The following is a 22,695-nucleotide window of genomic DNA, read 5'->3' as shown; positions in this document are numbered from 1 at the left end:
TATAAAAAGAGTAAGCCTTGAGGTTTGGACCGATCTCTTACAATCCCTACAACAGTGGTTCTCAACCTGTGGGTCTCCAGGTGTTTTGGCCTACAACATCCAGAAATCCCAACCAGTTTACCAGCTGTTAGGATTTCTGGGAGTTGAAGGTCAAAACATCTGGGAACCCACAGGTTGAGAACCACTACCCTACAACCTCTACTTTTACAAATCCTCTGGAAGTGGCCACCAGCTCAGTTATTTGCAAGAAAAAACTGCCCCTTTTCCAGATGCCTGGTATGTGGGAAAGAAAAGAAAGAAGTAGGTGCCAGGGAGAAATTTGGAAAAAAGAGAAAAATGGGGTGAGGAGGGAACTCAGTAATTTTGGACCTTGTCCTACCACTGACTTCACCACCATTCCCGCCTTGCCTGTGGATAGAGTAGGGAAGAGCTACAACACCATAGTATTTGTTTTGCTGTCTGTGTGTCTGTGCTCCTATTCAGAAGATTTCACCTTACATTCTGTCCCTGTGACAATTGGATTTTGAAAAATGTGGCCTTTTGTGGAAACAGGGATTGGTGAGAAAGTTTTAGTGGAGACACCTTTTCCCCATGACAACTCTTCCAGGACTGAATTTCCATTCCTAAAGGTATATTTCTCTCACTTCCTGTTGTCTCACCCCAGTTCTTACTATGAGTTGTTGTAAATTGGATGTTTGTAACTTAGGGGTTGCCTGTACTTTGGAAGATTCCTGTGGAAAATCTTCACGGACACGGAAGGGGAACAAACTAGGTTGATTCTTGTAGCAATAACAAGAAGCTTTACACGTGATTCACTTTCTAGTACAGTCGGCCCATATATTATGGGAAGAATCAGTTCCAGGACTCTTCACAAAATAAAATATAATGTTCACATATCACCTGGAGTTCTATTTGTCTTATCTGAAATGAACAATGTCTCAGGCTCTACAGTAGAGTCTCACTTATCCAAGCCTCGCTTATCCAAGCCATTTTTGTAGTCAATGTTTTCAATATATCATGATATTTTGGTGCTAAATTCGTAAATACAGTAATTACAACATAACATTACTGCGTATTGAACTACTTTTTTCTGTCAAATTTGTTGTATAACATGATGTATTGGTGCTTAATTTGTAAAATCATAACCTAATTTGATGTTTAATAGGCTTTTCCTTAATCCCTCCTTATTATCCAAGATATTCGCTTATCCAAGCTTCTGCTGGCCTGTTTAGCTTGGATAAGTGAGACTCTACTGTACTTTTAACATGTATGTATGTCTTTATTAGGGATTCAGCAAGGTCTCAGAGCATCATTATGCATGAAACTTTGTCATGTGTACGCACCAGTACAACTTTTTATTGAGTAAAGTGAGAGAAATAAAATGAAGTCCATAAATATATTTATGTGCAATTTAATATCTTATTATTGTTTTGATATTTTAGTATCTTTTGCTGAGGGTTTTCATCTGCACTACCTACTTGGGTATACACCTGCTTCCTTGAATAAAAATATGTCTCAAAATTGAATATTTGTTAGCAATATTTTATCATGCAAAGCAGAAAATACTTTCATGACAGACATAAACAGCCTAGCATTTATATGGTCAGCAATACTTCCACATTAGCAACATGCTGTGACATCCCATTTAAGTAACAGATTACTCACGCTTGAGTCAAAGCTGCAGACACTGATCGCATCCTCGTCCTGGGAGCTCTGTTTGCGCTTCTTCTGCAAAAACAGAATTTTTGAAAAGAGCTCAGTAGCAGGAAACCACAAAACAAAATAACGAAGCCCTTATTTTGCACTTACCTGAATCTTAATATAAATAAATGGCTTCCCACATAATGAGTAATACTGGTGTGCCCCAAATTTCTATCAGAGATTTTCAAGAGAAAACCCTCACCTCTAAATTACTGTTTTTCTTTTTAGATAATTTTTTAAATTTTTTGTTGTTGTGTAAATGAAAAAGAAAGAAAAACAGAAATAAAAGAAAATACGCATAAAAAGAAAAGAAAATATTAACAAGACGTCATACAGCCATCTAATGTAAATCATATACAAAATAGTAATGATTGTACACTTATCACATCTTATCAAACCCCTACACCTCTTACCCTGGAACCGCGAATCCATCACACAGGACCGTCAACACCACTCAATGTGGATCTCGTATCTAACCCTTATTTCTTATCTTCGTGGCTACTTTCAATTCTATACCTTTGTCTTCCTTCCCAGATAGCCAAATGCCAGCCTCCATTTATTTATAAATTTTTCATTATTTCCTTCTTTAATACCATTAGTTAGCTTGGCCATTTGGATAAACTTTAGTACTTTCTCTCTTCAATCTTTAATAGTTAACTCTATTTCCCCCTTCAAAGATTTTGCTATTGTTAGTCTTGCTGCAACAAAGCTGTATTAACAAATTTCTTCGTCTCCTATACAACTACTTTTACTAAATAATCAAAAAACATTTTCAGGTTTTTCTTAACCTTTTTGGTGATCGCATTATTTGTTTCTATAACCACCTTTTCCCAAAAATGATGTAATATATTGCAGGGCCATGAAAAAAATAGCCTTTCTGCGACCTACACCTCTAGCATTCCCTTCGACAAGTTTTATCTATTTTGGCCATTAGCTCTGGTGTTACATAGCTTCTGTAAAACATTTTATACATGTTTTCTCTATCTGAACCAGCTATCGAAACCCTCTTTTCCAGAGATGTTCCCAATCCCCCAAATCAATATTTCTCCCTAAATCTTTAGCCCACACAGTCATCCCAATTTTAATTTGATGACCCTCTAAGTTATATTCTAAAATATGTTTGTATAGTATGGAGATTAGGCCTTTTTTACTCATTTCAAATATGTTCTCTTAATTCCTATTTTCTATTTGAAAACCCTATTCTCGCATCTTTTGTAAAGATCTATCATGTATCATGTACTTGATAGAAGCAAAAACAGTCATTTATCGCTAACTCCTCTCTCCTTTTAAGTTTCCATGCCTCTTTTTCTTTGGTAAGAAGAAAAGGTACTTGATTCTACATTTTTGGTTCAATCCCCTTCTTACCTTTACCACATTGCTAAAAGATTAGTCCTTATTATATGACTATTGCATTCCTTATTTCCCCTGTCCTTTTCATACCATAGATATGCATGCCATGCAAATCTTAGATTATGACCCTCTAAATTAAGTAACTCACTGTTCTCTAGTTTGATCCATTCCTTAAGCCAACTGAAACTTGCTGCATCATAATAATATCTAAGATCTGGAAGTACTAGGCCCCCTCTATCTTTTGCATCTATAAGATTCCTATAAGCAATTTTTTTGCCTTTCCAAATGAATTTAACCAGATATTTCTTCCAAAGTTCAAAAATCTTTTTTTAATCATTTTATTTATAATTATTACAGTACAATAAAAATAACAGGAGGGAGACAAGTATACTCCAGAAAAAGAGAAAAAAGAAAAAAAAAAGGGGGGGGGAGAGGAACCCCAAAGTCCTCCCTCTTATCTGTGTTATCTTCCAGCTCTACTGCTCTGCGGTTTACTTCTTATCTTTCCTGTTTTTTCCGATCTTATTTTCCTAAGACCTGAGAGTGTCTTTCCTTACTCATTAATTCCTTCTATATTTCCAGATTCCTTTTTCCCTTAAATATTTACTCAAATTGCTCCAGTCCATTTTTGTCCTTGTTTGATCTTTTTGTGAAATTATCTGCATTAGAATGTCCATATTTTGTATGTCCATCAATTTCAATGTCCATTGCTCTAATGACGGTATTTCCTATGTCTTCCATAATTTCGCTATTACTATTCTTGCTGCGCTTATCATATATATAAAAAGTTCAAAAATCTTTACTTCTTTGATGATTGGTAAGTTTTGAAACAAGAACAACATTTTAGGTAGAACCATCATTTTTATCAGCAGTACCTCTAAATTATTCTTCATCAACCAATCTGGGATTACAGAACAAGAAAACTGGAAAGGGAGAAATGTGGCAAAATAACATGTAAACACATGCAACATTTATTTTTTACATGTATCCCAAATTTCAAAACATATTTTCCATGGGAGTTTCAAGAAAAAATTGGGGGTTTTGCCACCTGCAAATTAATCCATCTGATCACCTAAACATAGTAAATGCGGAGGAATGAGTACTGATGCAGTATGTGCATCCTTCTAAACAAAGAGTGCATATTCCATCAAATATTTCCAAGCTTCATTTTCTTCTCTCTTAATCTGTGTGTGTGTTCTGTGTGTGAATCTGAGAGAAAGCGAGAGAGAAAAACCTTAGACCTTGGCACTGGTTAGTTAGCTTTGCTCCAAAAACTGAGAGGTAAAAAACAAATCTCTCATATTAATTATGGTGCTTAGGAAACAGTGCTATGCTCTCTGAAGCCTGTTTCCTGATCCTATTAATCCATGACAGAGTAATCACATTTACAACATCAAAGGAACTATAGCAATCTGATAGCTTAGATTTTAACAAGCTGTAAACTCAGTGCAACCTACTAACTCCTACTATAATAACAGATTCTATTTTGCAACTCTGACACTTAGCATGTATTCTAAAATATTTTAAACATTTTTAAAAAGCACAACAGAAGGATTAAATTTGTGTCCTTCATTAATGCAACATGACATTAATACGTTTTTTTTCATATTGTTTTCATTTATTTTGTTCTGAAAGTATGAAGAAAAAAATATTAATGTCATGTTGCATAACATTAATAAAAATACTATTTTTCTGAAATCATAATTGATACCATTGTATAGGGCAGGGGTCCCCAAACTAAGGCCCGGGGGCCGAATGCGGCCCTCCGAGGACATTTACCCGGCCCCCGCCCTCAGTTTTATAATATAATATATTGTATATACATATAATATTGATAATAATACTATAATGTAATACAATATAACACTAATAATAATACCATATAATAATATTAATTATATATTCTATATTACATATAACATTACTAATAATATTACAGTATAGTGGTATAGTTCAATAAAGTAATATATAATGCTAATATTGTGCTTGCTAATAATATAATATATTGTATGTACATATAATTTGTAAGCCACTCTGAGTCCCCTTTGGGGTGAGAAGGGTGTGATACAAATGTAGTAAATAAATGCAGTAAATAAATAAATAATAAATAAATACATTTTAGACTTAGGCTCGCCCAAAGTCTGAAGTGACTTGAAGGCACACAACAACAACAACAACAACAACAACAACAACAACCCTAATTAACTTGACTATCTCATTGGCCAGAAGCAGGAGTACACTTCCCATTGAAATCCTGATAAATGTATGTTGGTTAAAATTATTTTTATTTTTAAATATTGTATTGTTCTTTCATTGTTGTTGTTGTTGTTGTTTTTGCACTACAAATAAAACATGTGCAGTGTGCAGCGGAATTTGTTTGTATTTTTTTTCAAATGATAATCCGGCCCCTCAACAGTCTGAAGGATTGTGGACCGGCCCTCAGATTAAAAAGTTTGGGGACCCCTGGTATAGGGTATAGATTTCAGAAAAATAGTATTTTTTCTTCAATGAAATAGAATACAGTTTGTTTAAAGATAGTAGTTTTCAATGAAGGCCTTTCCCTGTATTGTTTTATAATTGAATAGTTACTTAATAGTTACAGATAACATTCAGCTTATTAGAATATTCATGCAATTTTACTTCTTAAATTCAGATGGGTGTCAGTTTGAACATATTTATGTACTTACTCAGTATCATATTAAACTTGGAAGCTACACCAGGAGTCACAAATATCGAAGTCAGAGCTTTCCAAACTTGTGTCGTGATATGTGTGTCAGCTGCAGTGTGTAAATGTGTCACACCTACCACACTGCACATGAATGAGAAATCTCGAAGTCTATGTGAAACAAGCAATGGTTTTCATGAAATATTCTATGCTCCCATACATTTCATTATTATAATTTATGTATATGTTGATATCTCTTATAAGGGATTGGTTTAACCTCCAGTTTGCTAGTACAACTAAATTTCTGTGTTGTGAAATGTTGCATGTCTAAAAGGTGTGTCACCAACATGAAACGTTTGGAAAGCTCTGATATAAGCAGCTGACTATTGCCCGAATGGCATGCTACATCATTCTTATTAGCAGTCAGTGCTGGGATGGACACAGTACTGGTTTAACTCAACAAATAGCACTTTGTGTTCAAAGCTGCAGCCCAAACAAAAACCAAAATGTGCAGAAGTTATTTTCTTTCCTGACAGATGGTACCAGGCAGAGAACAGCTTTACCTTTAATAGCAACAATATTACCATACTTACTCAAGTCTAAAGGGCCATCAAATCTAATGCACACCTCAATTTTTAAAACCCTGAAACCCAAAAAAAGTATTCACCGTATTATGCAAATCTAATGTGCACCCTAATTTTGGGAAAGCAATTTAGTCGAAAAATGTAAGCATTAGAATCGAGTAAATACGGTAATTTCATTGGGAGTGTCCCATCCAAGTATTAACCAGGCCTGACCCTGCTTAGATCCAATATCAGGTGGGATCTGATGCCTTGAAGACAGACAACTGCTGAAGGTTATACTTAAAAGGAAGGAAATGGACATTCAGCATCAAAATATGAGGTTTTTTTATTGAAGCTAGAACAAACAATGTCTTTGGTCTTTGTGTTCCCCCCCCCCCCAAAAAAGGAGTAGAGAAACGTGCATATTTATATTTAACACATTAAGCTGCCACCTCTGCAAAGCTCAATATTTCTTAATCAAAAAATTCTGTGTAAGATACACATGTACACAGAAATATTCCCCATTACGCTTTAGAATTATCTTCATCATATCAGTTTTATTACTGCTTACCCTTTTCAAGATTATTCACAAATAGACAACTATTGCTGCTACAACTTAATTTTACTAATATTCAAGGGCATTTCTTTTCCTGTATTTTAGTTTGAAGCCATTGCTCTGTTCGCTAGTCTCTAGAGCAGGAGAAAACAAGCCTGCCCTCTCAATATGACAAATCAAATATTTAAACATGGCTATCATGTCCCTTCTTAACCTTTTCTTTTGCAAGCAAAACACACCTAGCTCCTCGTAGGACTTGGCTTCCAAACCTTTGATCACTTTAGACGTCCTCCTCTGTACATCTTCCAGCTTGTCAATATCCCTCTTGATTTAAGGTGCCCAGAACTGGACATAGTATTTCAGGAGAAGTCTGACCAAAGCAGAATAGAGGGGTAACATGACTTCCCTTGATCTAGCTTCTGCTGATGCAACCTAGAATTGTGTTGGCTTTTTTTAGCTGCCGCATCACATTGCTGACTCATATTCAGCTTGCAATTTACTAAGATTCCTAGATCCCTTTCACATGTACTTTTGACAAGCTAAGTGTCACCCATCCGTCGTAAGTGTAGTATCTTACATTTCTCTGTGTTAAGATTTATTTTACAAGTTTTGGCCCAGCTCTCCAATCTGTTAAGGCCATTTTGAATCCTGATCTTGTTATTTGGAGTATTACTTACTCGTCCTAAATTGGTATCATCTACAAATCTGATAATCTATTAATCTTAAAGGTGCTGCCACATTCCTTTTCCCCCCCTGTCTTCATCCTTTCTACTCACTTATTGGTTATCTCTACAAAGATGAAAACAAGATATGCATTTACATTAAAAAATACTTCAATTGCAGGAATTAAAATAATGAAAACTGGAAAAGAAATTCTACTTGTGTGTATTCACTGGATTGAAGCACCTAAAGGAGATTTAAACACACTAACCAGCAGAGGAAATGCAAAGCTGTGCCATAAAGACAAAAGTGGTTTCCTGTGATGTAGATATTATTAGAACAGTAATGACTTCACAACACACCCAGAGAAAAATGAGATACAATGGGGTTAATTTGTTCTTGCAATTTGTAATTACTAGGTACAACTGCCAGGGTCACTACACAAATCTAATGACTTGCCCTTGGTGCAAATATGCATGAAAAGGGTAGGGAATGCCTAGCAGTCTGGTGAAGCTAAAGTAGTTTCCCATTAACCTGGAATTTTTTTATGTGGAAGTGAAGCCTTTATTTTCTTTCAAAGATAAAGCTTGCTTTGCCAAGTTTTCGCTTTTGCAGACACAATTATAAAGCTGTTCATGTTAAAAGACAGAAATGTAGAATGTTGTTCAAAGTACAAGATTCTTGCTTTGGTTCTGTGGCCAAGCTATCCAGAGTGTTAGGTTCCTTTTACACTATACAACTATTTCGCTTTATCAGTCATGGCAACACCATATGGAATCCTGGGGTCTGCAATTGGGAGGTGCTCTATCAGGCTACTATCGCAGTTAAAGTAGAAGCATAGTGCTATAGTGAAGCCCCCAGTGACCAGTGGGTTAAACCACTGAGCTGCTGAACTTGCTGACCAAAAGGTCGGCAATTTGAATCCGGGGAGCGGGTGAGCTCCCGCTGTTAGCCCCAGCTTCTGTCAACCTATCAGTTCAAAAACATGCAAATGAGAGTAGATCAATAGGCACTGCTCAGGTGGGAAGGTAACAGCACGCCATACAGTCATGCCGGGGTCTACGGGTCTTTGGTTTAGAAATGGAGATGAGCACCAACCCCTAGAGTCGGACATGACTGGACTTACTGTCAGGGGAAAACCTTTACCTAGTGCTATAATTATATACAGTAGTGTGAAAAGACCCTTAAATAATATTTATTTATTTATTTACAGTATTTATATTCCGCCTTTCTCACCCCGAAGGGGACTCAGGGCGGATCACATTATACACACACAGGGCAAACATTCAATGCCCATATACATAGAACTGAAACAGAGACAGAGACGCAGAGGCAATTTAACCTTCTCCTGAGGGGATGTTTGATTCTGGCCACAGGGGGGAGCAGCTGCTTCATAATCCACTCTGACCGCACTTCCTCATTCCAATGTGTAAATTAGTTAAATTTGGCTCCCCACTTTTTTTATAAGTGGTACCCTATCTCCTACTTGATAGATGCAACTATCTTTCGGGTTGCTAGGTCAGCAATGAGTAGGGGCTATTTTTTTTATTTTTAATTGACGGGTGCTCACCCCGCCACGGGCTGGCCTCGAACTCATGACCTCCTGGTCAGAGTGATTTATTGCAGCAGGCTGCTTTACCAGCCTGCGCCATTCAGGCTGGATCTACACTGCCCTATATCCCAGGATCTGATCCCAGGTTTTCTGCTTTAAAACAGATTATATGAGTCCGCACTTCCAGATAACCTGGGATAAATAGAAAACCTGGGATCAGATCATGGGATATAGGGCCTGTCTGGAAGGGCCCTGAGTCTACCCTGCCAGATAATCTGGGATAAACAGATAATCTGGGATCAGATCCTAGGATATAGGGCAGTGTAGATCTGGGCTTACTCTTTCTTTCACACCCACATAAGTCTCTTAAGGTGCCTCTTAAGGTTTCACAGTTGTCTTGTTTCACCCTTGGGATAAAGGTTTTAGCCTTGGGGTTGAAGATGTGTCTATATATTTAAATGGAAAAATGTCAGGTGCAGTTGGGAGGCCAAAGCCAAATAAGGTGAGATGTGAGAGTCAATACTTATTTATACACACACTAGCACTGAAATAAGCACAGTCCAAAGCCAAAGTAATTATTGTTTGTTTTTTTGGTTCTGTCACATAAGATATGAAGAAAAATACATCAGAAAACTAAGAAGGATTTTGTGAGCGCAGCCATGATTCTCTGTTCAAGAATGAACAAACAAAACAACAAATTTGCAGGTCTTCATTCTAATATAGTAAGAGAATTAAAGAGTAAAAATAATGTAAAGGCCAAAAGCAAAATGCTCTGTTCTGTATTGATATAGAGAACAGCTTATCAATGTGAAGAAGAAAGCTGATGGAGTTTCCTTAAAGCGGCCTTCTAAACTTGACCCACTTTGGATGTGCTGTCCTTCAGCTCACAAAATCCCCAGCCAGGCTAGCTAGAAATGATAGGGCAACATTGAGGTTGTACAAATGCTCAAAACACTTTATGGTTGTGGTCCAGTTAACCATTTCAGATCCATGTTATACTGGATACTTAACTATCAAAACTATCAGAACATTGACACAGCATATTATTTGAGAACACAGAAATGCTGGACCACCCTAACAACCACTATGTCAGACTATACAGAGAAGCCACTGAAATCCACATGAAGCATGTGGACAATTTCAACAGAATAAAAGAAACCATGACAATGAGCAAAAACTAGCTACCAGTATTAAAAACTCTAAAATCAGGACAGTAAATAAAGAACAACGTTCTGAAAACAGGGGAATTCCAGACAAGAAACAATCAGGGCCAGCTAACATCTCCCAACAAAGGATTCCCCCAGGCAGTAAACAGCCAGACCTTGAAGCTGAAAGGCTATTCAATGCTAATCAAGGTGGCCAATTGCAACATTCACACTTGCCTGAAATAGACAAGAATTCTTTCTCCCACCCTGGACATTATTCCACAGATATATAAACCCCACTTGCCTAATTTCCAACAGACCTCACAACGATTATTAATGCAATGTTTTCTTCAAGAGATGAAAATATGAACCTACCAAAGAAAAATTCTAAAGAGGACCACAATATGATTAGAAGTGGTTTCTTATTACACACCTGGATACCAATTTTATTTCTATAATAACGGTAAACAGACTGAACTCTAGTGACAAGATTAAAACTGTTTTGTCTTATATTACCACTTGATGTGCATTCAAGTTACCACTTTGAAAAACAAATTAAAGGTGTCAAAAGAGGAAAGTTTGAATTCATGGTACAATAGCTTTGCTGGGATTAACTAATCTCATGGGTATAGCAAACACCACAGCAACCTAGCTTGTGATTTTCCATTTGGAAAACTTTAGCGTTTCACTTGGAAATTACCTGAATTGTAATTGGCTTTTAAAGACAAAGGAAGTAAAGAATCCATAAATTGAAAAGTTTACTAATTTAAAATAAATCAAAATATTGTAAATAATGAGAAAGGTGAAGGACTATACAGCCAAATTTTTCAAAATCCAATTATCACAGGGAAGGAATGTGAGGTGAAATCTTCTGAACAGAGGCACAGAGAGCAAAAAAAAAGCCACAGGGATGTTGACCCTTCCCTATGCTATCCAAAGCTTATACATATAATAATAATAATAATTATTATTATTATTATTATTATTATTATTATTATTATTATTATTATTTTATTTGTAGCCCACCCTATCTCCCCTTTAAAATGTACCGGTTCCAACTTACATACAAATTCAATTTAAGAACAAACCTACAGAACCTATACTTTTTATATCTTGGGGACTGCCTGTAATTTGGAAGGTACTCTATAAATTGGCATACTAGCGATGGAGTATTGCAATAGAGAGCATTGCAATATGAAGATATTCCACAACTGATACCCTTAGAGGCCCAATTGGCATGAACATTGCTGGCATTCCAGGCCAAGAAAAAAAAAAACCTCTGGAACTTTTCAGTGCCAAGAAAAAGTTTTCATGGTGTGATGACTTCAGAACCTTAGTAGCAATTAAATTCACTCACAAGGAAATCTTGGAAATTTCTTTAATGCTAGGTTGCTACTATATAAAAAAGTTAGGAATAAAGAAAACACAGGCAACTTCTCAGTTCAATACCCCCAAAATCCCATCCCTTAACTATTAAAAGTTCCTCCGTCCAGCCTCCTGGTCTTCCAGTCTGAACCGGCTAGTGTTATCAGGCTCCTTCCCACTCAGGGCCCCAGATGTTTTCATTCTGTTTTCATTCCACAACCTTGGCTGTGAACTCATGGCATAGAAGTGTTTTGGTGTCTTGAACACACCAGATAGGGGTACATGACACGTGGCATGATTGCACTTGAATGTTTTTAAATTGTTTTAATTGCCTTTACATTATTTTTACTGTTTTAAATGCTTGATTCTGTTCATATTCATGTTATGCTTGTCTACCATGAGGTCCTTGGATAAGGAGCAGATACCAATGTTTTCACTGACTGATTGATTTCAGTTAGTTAACTGGCAGATCTTTCGGTTTGAAATTAACAACCAATAAACAAAAATTAGATCACACCCCACTTTCTTTTTGTTGTTATTGTATGTCTTCAAGACATTTCTGACACATGGTGACTCTAAAGGAAACCTATCATGGGTTTTCTTGACATAATTTGTCCAGTGACTATTTGCTCAAGTCACCCAGGGCCCTTCCACACAGCCATATAATCCAGAGTATCAAGGAAGAAAATCCCACAATATCTGCTTTGAACTGGGATATCTGAGTCCACACTGCCATATATTCCATTTCAAAGCAGATAATGTGGGATTTTATTTATGGAAGGGGTCCTAGTGGGTTTTCGTGGCTGAACAGGAATTTAAAGCCTGGTCTCCAGAGTTGTAGCTCAATGTTCAAACCACACTTTGTTGGCTCTCACGCTTTTCCTAGCCCTCTGTGTTGCTGAAAAAAAGGTTTAAGTATTACAACTTGCATGGAAGTATTAAAAAAGGAAATAGGTATTAAAAACCATAACTGTCCACAAATGGAGTTTGCACTTTTGAAGAGATGGGGGAGAGGGTTGTATGCCAAGGCACTAGGATAACGATGACTTGTCCTTTATCTTCCCTTTGGCTCTTTTTTTCTGAGCTTCACAGAACTCCAAAAGCTATAATCCTCTTAGCCATCAGCTCCTAACTAGACAAGCCATTAAAATGATTATTTTTAAAGCAAATACCTTCTATAGCCACATGTTAATTAGATGAACATGAAAAGTAGATCTAGGTATCATTCACCTTAATTGACATAAAAGTCTCCAGTCCTTTCTGCTGTTGTATATAGATATTGAGAGAAAAAAATGAACTTTCATAATAGATACCATAGGACACTCTTACTTATCAGATAGAATTTGGACACTGTAGCACAATGCACTAGAATTTGAACACTGTAGCACAATACACACTTTCCCCACCCTAATTGGATGTCATTGCTAACTGTCTAGAAAGATTTTTTTTAAATCACTTGCACGCCATCCGCCCTCCTCCTTGCAAAGATCATAGAGCAACTTAACTATGACTGTTTGCGTGCCAAAGCCAAGGCAAAAGCCAGCTTGGAATCTGTCCAAATCATTAATATCATTAAAGTCTGCTCAAAGCTATCTAGCTGTCATTTATCCAAGTACCAGGTCATAAAAAAGAGTATTTGGGACTGCTTTGTAGCTGACATAACCTTCCTGATCTTGGGAAGCTTTTTGTTAGGACTCACCTCACAACTGCCTCCTTAAAGGGACTTCTCTGGTGGGGTCATTGGCAATAAAGGCAATTAAAGAGGAGGAAGAGAATTCCCATCATAGCCAGTAGGTATACAAGGATGGGAATGCCAGTTTTGCTGATAAGCGACCTCTAATTAGTCAACAGTTGTGCAATGTGACACTGACAGATGTTCCCAGCTGCCACCTCTGCTTCCTGTAACTCAATAGCAGACTTTTCCCTAGATAAATAATAAGTGTACACAACTTGAATCCTGAGGCCACAGCTACCCCAATCAGTTCCCCATGAAGCCTGCAAACTCAATGGCTCATTATTTTTCTACAACCCAGGTGATGTTCTGTGCTCCTGACTCAGGAATCAGGTAGTTAGACTACGGCCCCTTCCACACAGCTATATAAAATCCCACATTATCTGCTTCGAACTGGGTTATATGGCAGTGTGGACTCAGGGCCCTTCCACACAGCCATATAACCCAGAATATCAAGGCAGAAAATCCCACATTATCTGCTTTGAACTGAAATATCTGAGTCCACACTGCCATATATCACAGTTCAAAGAAGATAGTGTGAGATTTTATTCAGCTGATAATCCAGTTCAAAGCAGATATTGTGGTTTATCTGTCTTGATATTCTGGTTTACATGGCTGTGTGGAAGGATCCAGAGAGAATTATTGAATAGTTACTGTAGTCCAGTTCAGTCGCAGGTTATTCAACAAACTGAAGGTTGAAACATGAGGTCATCAGATGATCCAGGTGTTGCTTTAGTAGTCCAGGTAGAGTAATGAAAGTGTATCCAGTCCACAGTAAAGAAACACACTGGCCTAGGAGTGCTGTCAGTTACCCAGAACAGAAGGTTGTGATCAACAGGGATGCTAGGACGCTGCTAGCTGTCTCCAAAATACCAGGTGCCTAGTAATTAGGTCATCGTTGCCTCTTTAATCACTGCTGAAGCAATTGAATCTCTTTTTCTCTCTTCATTAAGGAAAGGGTTGTGGCATGTCTTCAGCATCCTCAACTATCTTCCACCTGCTGAGGAACAGGGCTCTCCACTGCCTCAGCCTTCAGCAACCCAGACTAGCATCATGAGATGCATATTCCTGGAGGTCAACTACTCCACATATGAACTGTCTGATTCCAGATAAGGAGTTATGATAGGTGATTAGCTGAGTTTCTGCTGATCCTTGCCTTCCAAGATTAATGTTAACTTGCTACTAGCATACCAGGTACAACCTCAATGAAGATTCCTAGTTTTTTTTAATTTCATAGAACTCCGAAAGCTATAACCCTTTTAGCTATCCACTTCAAACTAGATGGGAGATCTTTGTGAAGAGGGTAGGAGTGGAGAGGGTAGGAGTGTTTATGTTTACACATGTGTATGGCTACACGTAGTTATCACTCCCACCAAGTGACAGGTAATGTTGCTCTTGGTGCTGAATATATTATGCAGCCCGGACCTTCACATATCGCTTATACAATAGAGTGTCACTTATCCAACATTCGCTTATCCAACGTTCTGGATTATCCAACACATTTTTGTAGTCAATGTTTTTAATACATTGTGATATTTTGGTGCTAAATTCGTAAATACAGTAATTACTACGTAGCATTACTGCATATTGAACTACATTTTCTGTCAAATTTGTTGTATAACATGATGTTTTGGTGCTTAATTTGTATAATGATTCCCTAATTTGATGTTTAATAGGCTTTTCCTGAATCCCTTCTTATTATCCAACATATTCACTTATCCAACGTTCTGCCAGCCCGTTTATGTTGAATAAGTGAGACTCTACTGTAATAAGAAAGTGATGGAAACCTTTCTATGGCTTGTAATAAGGAGATATGCTAACTTAGATCCATAATGCTATTAGCTGTGGTGTTTCATGCCATCATCATTTTACATACAACCAGCCCTAGTATCCAAAAATGACTAGAGGGTCCTACTTGCCTCTGCTATTATCTCATCCCTGCCCCTTAAGAAGCAAATGTTTTGGGATCAAAGTTGCAGCCGTGCTGATTCCTGATACTGTTCAGGGGCTGCCAGTTAGAACCTTGATTACAAAACAGCCTCTACAGAACATGTTAAATTTCTCTAACTGGATCCAGATAGTTGTGGCCGAAATTCAATTGTCAGTCCCAATTAAAGTAGACTGACCGAGTCAACAGAACCTACATAAGTGTTGAGATATCAAGTTCACATAGATTCAGTTAGTCTACTTCTAGCTGGCACTTTTGGATTTAGGCCAGAAATTAATTCAACAGTAATTAAGAAATAATAAATTAGAATAGGACTTAATTAGAAAATAATGCTGTTACTATCTTTTGTAATTTGTAATTTTTTATCATGTACAAGTGTTTCTAGCCACTCATATGTATTCCCTGTAGGTCCACTCTGTCATTGATAATGACACATTGAATTTATATACTCAAAGAACGAAATTGACTACTCCAGTTTTCCATACCTGCATAACCACCACCTGAGGAAGACTACACAGTCGAAACCGGTCGTGGATGGTGACCAACCTTGGACTTGTTTAAAACATCGGGTTTCATAAAAGGATTCACTTACTTGGATGTTTAAATTTGGACTCACAATTAGAGATTGATACAGTCCTCCATGTGGAACATGAACTCTGGTGGGCATTGGACTCACAAACTCTGAATATAGAGTTTTACTTTCTATGAATGTATATGTGTTGGTAACACATGGATTATATTTTGGTTTAATTACTGTTGTATAGTGCATATCTTTGGTTTACATTTCCAGCTGTAGTGGCCTCTTGCCTGTACTTTTGGATTTAGGCCAGAAATTAATTCAACAGTAATTAAGAAATAATAAATTAGAATAGGACTTAATTAGAAATCATCTTGAATATTTTTCTTAGAAAGAATATAATATTTATTGAGTGGTTGAATAAATAGCTTATTAATCATGATAAAGAACTGTGCAAACATATCCTCAAAATTGTTGATATTACTCTACTACAAATGTTAACAAATTAGCTGAACACTATCACATTGTGACATCTCACTTTCATATACCATTCAAACTAGTACAAGTTGGATTTTAATGGGATATTTTAGGAAAGTAATGTATCCATTATCAACTAGTTGTTTATATCTGAGAAAAACAAGCATGCCCAATAATTAGTTGATATCAAATTGGGAAAAATGATTTCCAATCAAACATTTAGCAATGATTTCATAAATATCTTCACATCTAAAGAAATATATATATTATAATTGCAAAGGCCTAAGCTAGGGATGCAATTTTATTGCCTTACATGATGAGTGGGTGACAGATGCCAATGTAAATCCATGAATAATACATTTTCAGCAGAGGATTATTATTACTGGAATAAAATTTCCATCACAAATGGAAAGACCAGGAAGCAGAAACATAAAGGAGTTTTACAACAGCAACCAGCCATAGTTGGGCACTTAAGAATTCCAAAAACAGCAGGCCTTATTTGTGTTTTTCTTTAAATTATGTTTAAATGTTTATTTCATCAAGGATCCTCAGTATCTTATAGTAAAAAAAGAATAAACAATAACATAAAACATAATTTAAAGTCTTAATTGCTGTAATATAATTTTAAAAGTTGTATTAAAGGCAGGAACAATTCATTCATATCAATCAGCTCCAAAGCCACTCAAAACCAGTTTTTCAAAGCTAACTGGGAAGAGTATAGTAGTGCATGTTCCTTCAAGCTGTCTTTGATTTATGGTGAACACATGAATATTGTAGGGTTTTTATAGGTAAGGAATACTCAGAGATGGTTTTGTCTTTGAAATGTAGCCTACAACACCTAATAATAATCATTGGCAGTCTCCCATTCAAGTACTAACCAGGACTGATCCTGCTTAGCTTCCAGGATCAGATAGGATCTGATGCCTTTAGGGTATTTAGGTCTAGTCGTGTATCATGGTAGCATTGCGTAACAAGATAAACAAATATTGTACATTTGTATACAAGCAGAAAAAATACTTGACAGAAATGGTGCCCATTTGCTACATTATCCCTTTAAAAATTGAATGTTAGCAATTCAATGACAATAATAATGAAAGTACACAGCTCTGTGCAGAATTGCGATAATTAAAGCACCTCCAGAAAAGCATCCTTCCTACAACTGTGTAGTCTGTTTTTAATTATAACTCACTCATGCATTTATGGAAAGAATATAGCCATTAAAACACTTCCAAGCAAAAAGACACTGAACAAAAACTGGTGTCAAAAGCCTAACTTACCTGATGGTGCATGAAAAGGCAACACCACCCCATGATGTACTTATACATGCGTGCATTCAGACATCAAAAGTGTTTGAGACCCAGTGTAACTCTTGCAGCTATCTGTATACCACACAAAGGCTTTACATTTCCCCTTCAATTTCCTTCTGCAGCTACTCCTCCCTCCATAACCATATTTCATGGCAGGAAGTGCAGAGAGTCACCTATTCAAAGTGAAAAGCTGATCAGTGCCCAATATCTCTACACTGTGATCTTGTCCCTTGCTATTTTCACTTATGAATATCTATTTTCTACCCAGAGCAGTGGTAGAAAAGCAGAAGTTGATCAAATGTTGGCAAGAAAACAGAAATAATGTGTTAGGTGTAACAAGTAAAATGCTTTATCTGTTTATTATTATGGGAAACAAAACAATAGGCTTGATATTCAAATGTTATGCACAGCAGAATAATAAATGTTAACACCTTAATCTGAAGTTTTGTTTTAAAAACATTCACCTTGGTGTTTTTTTTAACCAGAAAAACAGTCAATCCCTCACTTTGTCCAACTGTATAAAAGGACTGACCCATAAAGAGTGAAAAATATAAATACTGTAAATAAATAAATAAATAAATAAATAAAAAATAAATAAATAATAATAAAAATAAATAATAATAAATAAAAAAGGCTCATAAAATGTTTTTCAAATGCTCAGTCTTTGAAGACCACAATTCATTCTGGAGTTCTCATAAAATTAGTTTAAACTGTTAGCATTCTCGTTATTGCTAAATAATAAATAGCATTCTCAGTGAAAGCAGTTTTTTAGAATAGATATTGACAGTTGTGCGTGTTAAAATGTTAAAATGTCAAAGAGGCACCTTGCAATCAGATTTCCTGCCAACTTTTAGTTCCTTTCAGTGATTTCCTGGTAACGAATTGAATGTGCTTGACACTGCTTAGGCTCCTTTAGAAGTTGGCTTCTCACACATTTAAACAAAATACATATTTGCATTCTTTTCTTGCATACATACCCATCACTATACATTAAGACAGTGTGGTCCAACCTTTAGTTACCCGAGAGCCGATCAAACTTTAGAATAGGAATGTGAGGGCCAGAGACATTCCAGAAAGAAAACGTTTCTTAAAAACTTAAAGCAATAAAAAGGTAAACAATTTTTTCCCAAAGGTTAAATTAAAATATTTTTCCAGTAAGAAGGGCAAGGCCAACAAAAATTAATTGGTAGGCCACATGCGGCCCACGGGCTGCAGGTTGGACCACACTGTATTAAGACATGAACCTCTTTGAATGTCCTCTTTCTAGGAGCCAATAACATATTCCTATAGCGCTATAAGAAAACTATACACTTATTATCTCATTTGGGATGTGGTGCTGGAGAAGAGTTCTGATGATAATATGGACTGCCAAAAAGACTAATAGGTGGGTCCTAGAGCAAATCTAGACTCTTCCTCGCTAAACTGAGGCTGTCGTACTTTGGTCATATCAAAAGAAAACATGATTCACTTTTTTTCTTGTGTCAGGAGCGACTCGAGAAACCGCAAGTTGTTTCTGGTGTGAGAGAATTGGCTGTCTGCAAGGATATTGCCCAGGGGACGCCCGGATGTTTTACCATCCTGTAGGAGGATTCTCTCATGTCCCCACAGGGAAGCTGGAGCTGACAGATGGGAGCTCACCCCACTCCCCAGATTCGAACCGCCAACTTTTCGGTCAGCACTCCTGCGAGCACAAGGATTTAACCCATTGCGCCACCGGGGGGCTCCTCATGATTCACTGTAAAAGACAGTGATGCATGGGAAGGGGGAGAGATATAGGAAAAGAGGAGAACATAATTCCAGATAGACTGGAATAGATAAACAAGGAAGCCATGGCTATGAGTTGGCAAGACCTAAACAGGACTGTTGATGACAGGATGTCTTTGAGATCTCTCATTCATACTATTACCTTAAGTCAAAGTCAGCTCCAAGGCATCAACCAACAACAACAAATCGCCATGGAAAAAGGATGCATTATTCAGATGTAGTAGTAAATGTTCATATACAAGCCATCATTTCTCTTAATTAACAAGCCAGGATCAAACCATTCTGAATCTGACTCTTTTTGAGGGCTGATTTATTCATGTAAAAACTAGTTACAGTGTTCCCTCACTTATCGCTGGGGTTAGGTTCCAGGACCACCCGCAATAAGTGAAAATCTGCGAAGTAGGGACACCATATTTATTTTAATATTTATACATTATTTTAGTAGTTATACACTATTTTAAGTCTTTATCAACCAATCGTGTGTTGATAAATCGCCTCCTTCTCCTCCTGTTGCTGCTTGGGCTCCTTTTCTCTCCCTTTGGCTTCTCCTTCCTCCCTTCCTTAGGCTGTAAATTGTAATTTTTTATGATTTATAAGAGTCTTTTAGAGTTTATTGAAAAACCATGAAACAGCGAATCCGCGAAAAGTGAACCGCAAAGTAGTGAGGGAACACTGTATATAAAAGGCAATATGGGACACTCCTGAGCAACTACTTGTAGTGGCTGTAAAAAATTGTACAGCAGCCCTGAGATTATTTTCAGAATTTCATTTTCTGATATAAGTGTGTTGCGTGAATTAAAGACCAAAGTAGATATTAAATGCATCTTAGTGTTTAATGTTCAGGTTTTTAAATATATAGGTTGTTGTGGTATAGGATTTGGTAATTGATAGGACCAGACACAGAGGAGGAATTTTATACTTTCTCTTGAGGAAAATAGATCTTCTGAAGCTGTGAGAACAGACACAATTTTGTAATATTGAAGAAGAATTACACACTCCAGTTCTAATGCCTCCTCAGGCATCAACCTTCATGGAATTAGTTCTTACATTTATCCACTCCTTTAAAGAACCATTCATGAAGCACAGTAGTTATTTCTTTTAGTGATACTCTACAGAAGTGCTTGTCTTAACAAATGTAGGTTAGTGAACCGCACATTGTTCAAGCACATCTCCGGGCTAAATTCCATGGTATAGTGAATATGTGCCAACAGCTGAGCCCTCTCTTTCCTATTTAGCTAAAATAAGTGTGCAAACCTCTAATCCAGATTGTAGGGGCAGATCATTCCTTCCCTCAGTCATTTGTTCTCCTAACCCACCTTCCTTGTATGACTGCTTGCAAAAGAAGAAACCATTCACTGGCACTAATTAAAGTTTCTTTCTTCTTTTCTTCTTCAATGCCTCAATGATGGGAGTGCGGTTTAGGGAAATTAATAGCTGCAGGACACGATTTCAATATCACACATGCAAGTCTGAAAGGAGACTGGTGCCCTGTGTGCTTACTGGTCAAACAAAAGGAAAAAAGGGGGTCAACTGCATGATGCATATTTAATATAATTGTAGAAGCTAGTCAGTCCTCAGGGCACATTTCAGGGAAGGAACTGGTCTGAATTAACACTACATTGAGGTAAACTAAACCAATTAGTTCTGATAGCTGAGTAGACTCTGCAGCAGGTAAAGGTTCTGAAAAAGACATGTTCTATTTTCCTGCTGTTCAGTATCAAAACACATCATACACGTTCGCTCCAGAGTGCTTCCGAACCCAGAAAACCCTCTACTGCACAGAACATTGCTGTGGAGAAAGTGGCCTCTGAGTCTGATGACATTGGCAGGTGCTGCTTCCTGCTACCAATTTGTTCAAGAGAAGCAGGCAATTAATAGTTTGAAATACTGACATGAAGCAGCACTTGCCTTGCTGGACGCCATATGAGATCAACCATAGAGGAACACATTGTATGTAGGTTTGTAGACAGTAACACCTCACAGATCAAACAAGCAGGAATTTAATCTCAAATTGGGGGGTGGGGGGGTGACCCTATGCTCGGTCCATGCATTACCCATATCTTTGGAGCATAAAAGGCCTAAGCGGTAACAGGTGTCATGTATACAGTTAATGAAGAATAGATACCTAGATATGGAATCCTATCTGATGAATGATGCATAACTTTCCATTTTGTTGCCCTACTACCTAGAAGTAAGCTTCATCAGAAGATACTAGAATTGGGCCCAAATCCTGTTTCATCTGTTTCTTTTGTGGTTTTGTACCATTCTGTCCATTTGGATGGCACGGAATGGTACAACCCCGTCAAAACAAAAGAAGCAGTTAAAACGAAAAAGGGGGGGAATGATAGCTGCTTGGTCAGCTGATTTTCAGTGCTTGGCTGTAGGCCCTGGCTGCATAGTTTAAGTCCATCTTACCATTACAGTAGAGTTTCACTTATCCAACTCTCACTTATCCACTGTTCTGGATTATCCAACGCATTTTTGTAGTCAATGTTTTCAATACATCGTGATATTTTGGTGCTAAATTCGTAAATACAGTAATTACTACATAGCATTAATGTGTAATGAACTACTTTTTCTGTCAAATTTGTTGTATAGCATGATGTTGTGGTGCTTAATTTGTAAAATCATAACCTATTTTGATGTTTGATAGGCTTTTTCTTAATCTCTCCTTATTATCCAACATATTCACTTATCCAACGTTCTGCCGGCCCATTTATGTTGGATAAGTGAGACTCTACTGTATTACCATTATTAGATTGAATATTAGCCTCTTTTCTTCCTGCAAAACCTGGAAGCTTGCTTAGGATGTTGCAGCCTTTATGGTTGTTGTTTCGTGCCTTCAGGTCGACTCTGACTTACGGTGATCCTATCTTCCTAAATTTTTCTTGGCAAGATTTATCCAGATAAGGCTTGATATTGCCTTCCTCTAAGACTGAGAGAATGTGAATTGCCAAAGGTTCCCCTGAGAGTTTTCATGACTTATATGGAGCTGTAACCTGAACTCCAGAACTTCTGGTCTAACATTCAAACAGCAATGTTGACTCTCTGTGGCCTTTGAGTTGGCCTAATGAATATATTACCCTTGTGACATTTTTCTTTTTGGCTGATCCAGTTACCCCTGATATTCAAAATAAACTTGGAATTATGTATAGACAGAGAGAGCTATCGCTGTATAATAAACAACATACACATGCATGCTCGGAATCTCCAATGTGGCATGTTAAAATATGCATCGTCTATGGAAAAATTACAGAGCTACATTCACTGTCAATGCTCAGTTGTCTATAAGGATAAATCAGAAAAGCCTTTTAAAAGGCTACTGACGCTGAAATTGTTCCATGCCTCAAACTGTTAACATGAAATTCTTGCTAGGTAGATTATGTAGTACAT

At 37.1% G+C, this 22,695-nt stretch overlaps 1 protein-coding gene across 2 annotated transcripts in view; it reads right to left on the bottom strand.

Moving 5' to 3' along the window:
- The window catches only part of arhgef3 (Rho guanine nucleotide exchange factor 3), a 180,684-nt gene that overhangs the window by 106,339 nt on the left and 51,650 nt on the right, over positions 1-22,695 (bottom strand). The window contains exons 1-2 of one of the 2 annotated variants that reach the window (XM_008105254.3): positions 17,509-17,632; positions 1,666-1,728 (exon numbers count right to left, since the gene is read on the bottom strand). In XM_008105254.3, coding sequence (XP_008103461.1) covers positions 1,666-1,728; positions 17,509-17,556 — 111 coding nt within the window. In that variant the 5' untranslated portion in view covers positions 17,557-17,632. Of the gene's footprint in view, positions 1-1,665; positions 1,729-17,508; positions 17,633-22,695 lie in introns of those variants that run through there. The other variant, XM_062969887.1, reaches the window with a different exon arrangement.

Source organism: Anolis carolinensis, chromosome 2, assembly GCF_035594765.1.
Source record: "Anolis carolinensis isolate JA03-04 chromosome 2, rAnoCar3.1.pri, whole genome shotgun sequence".
NCBI classification, from domain to species: domain Eukaryota; kingdom Metazoa; phylum Chordata; class Lepidosauria; order Squamata; family Dactyloidae; genus Anolis; species Anolis carolinensis.
This window is presented reverse-complemented; position numbering and strand designations above follow the sequence as displayed.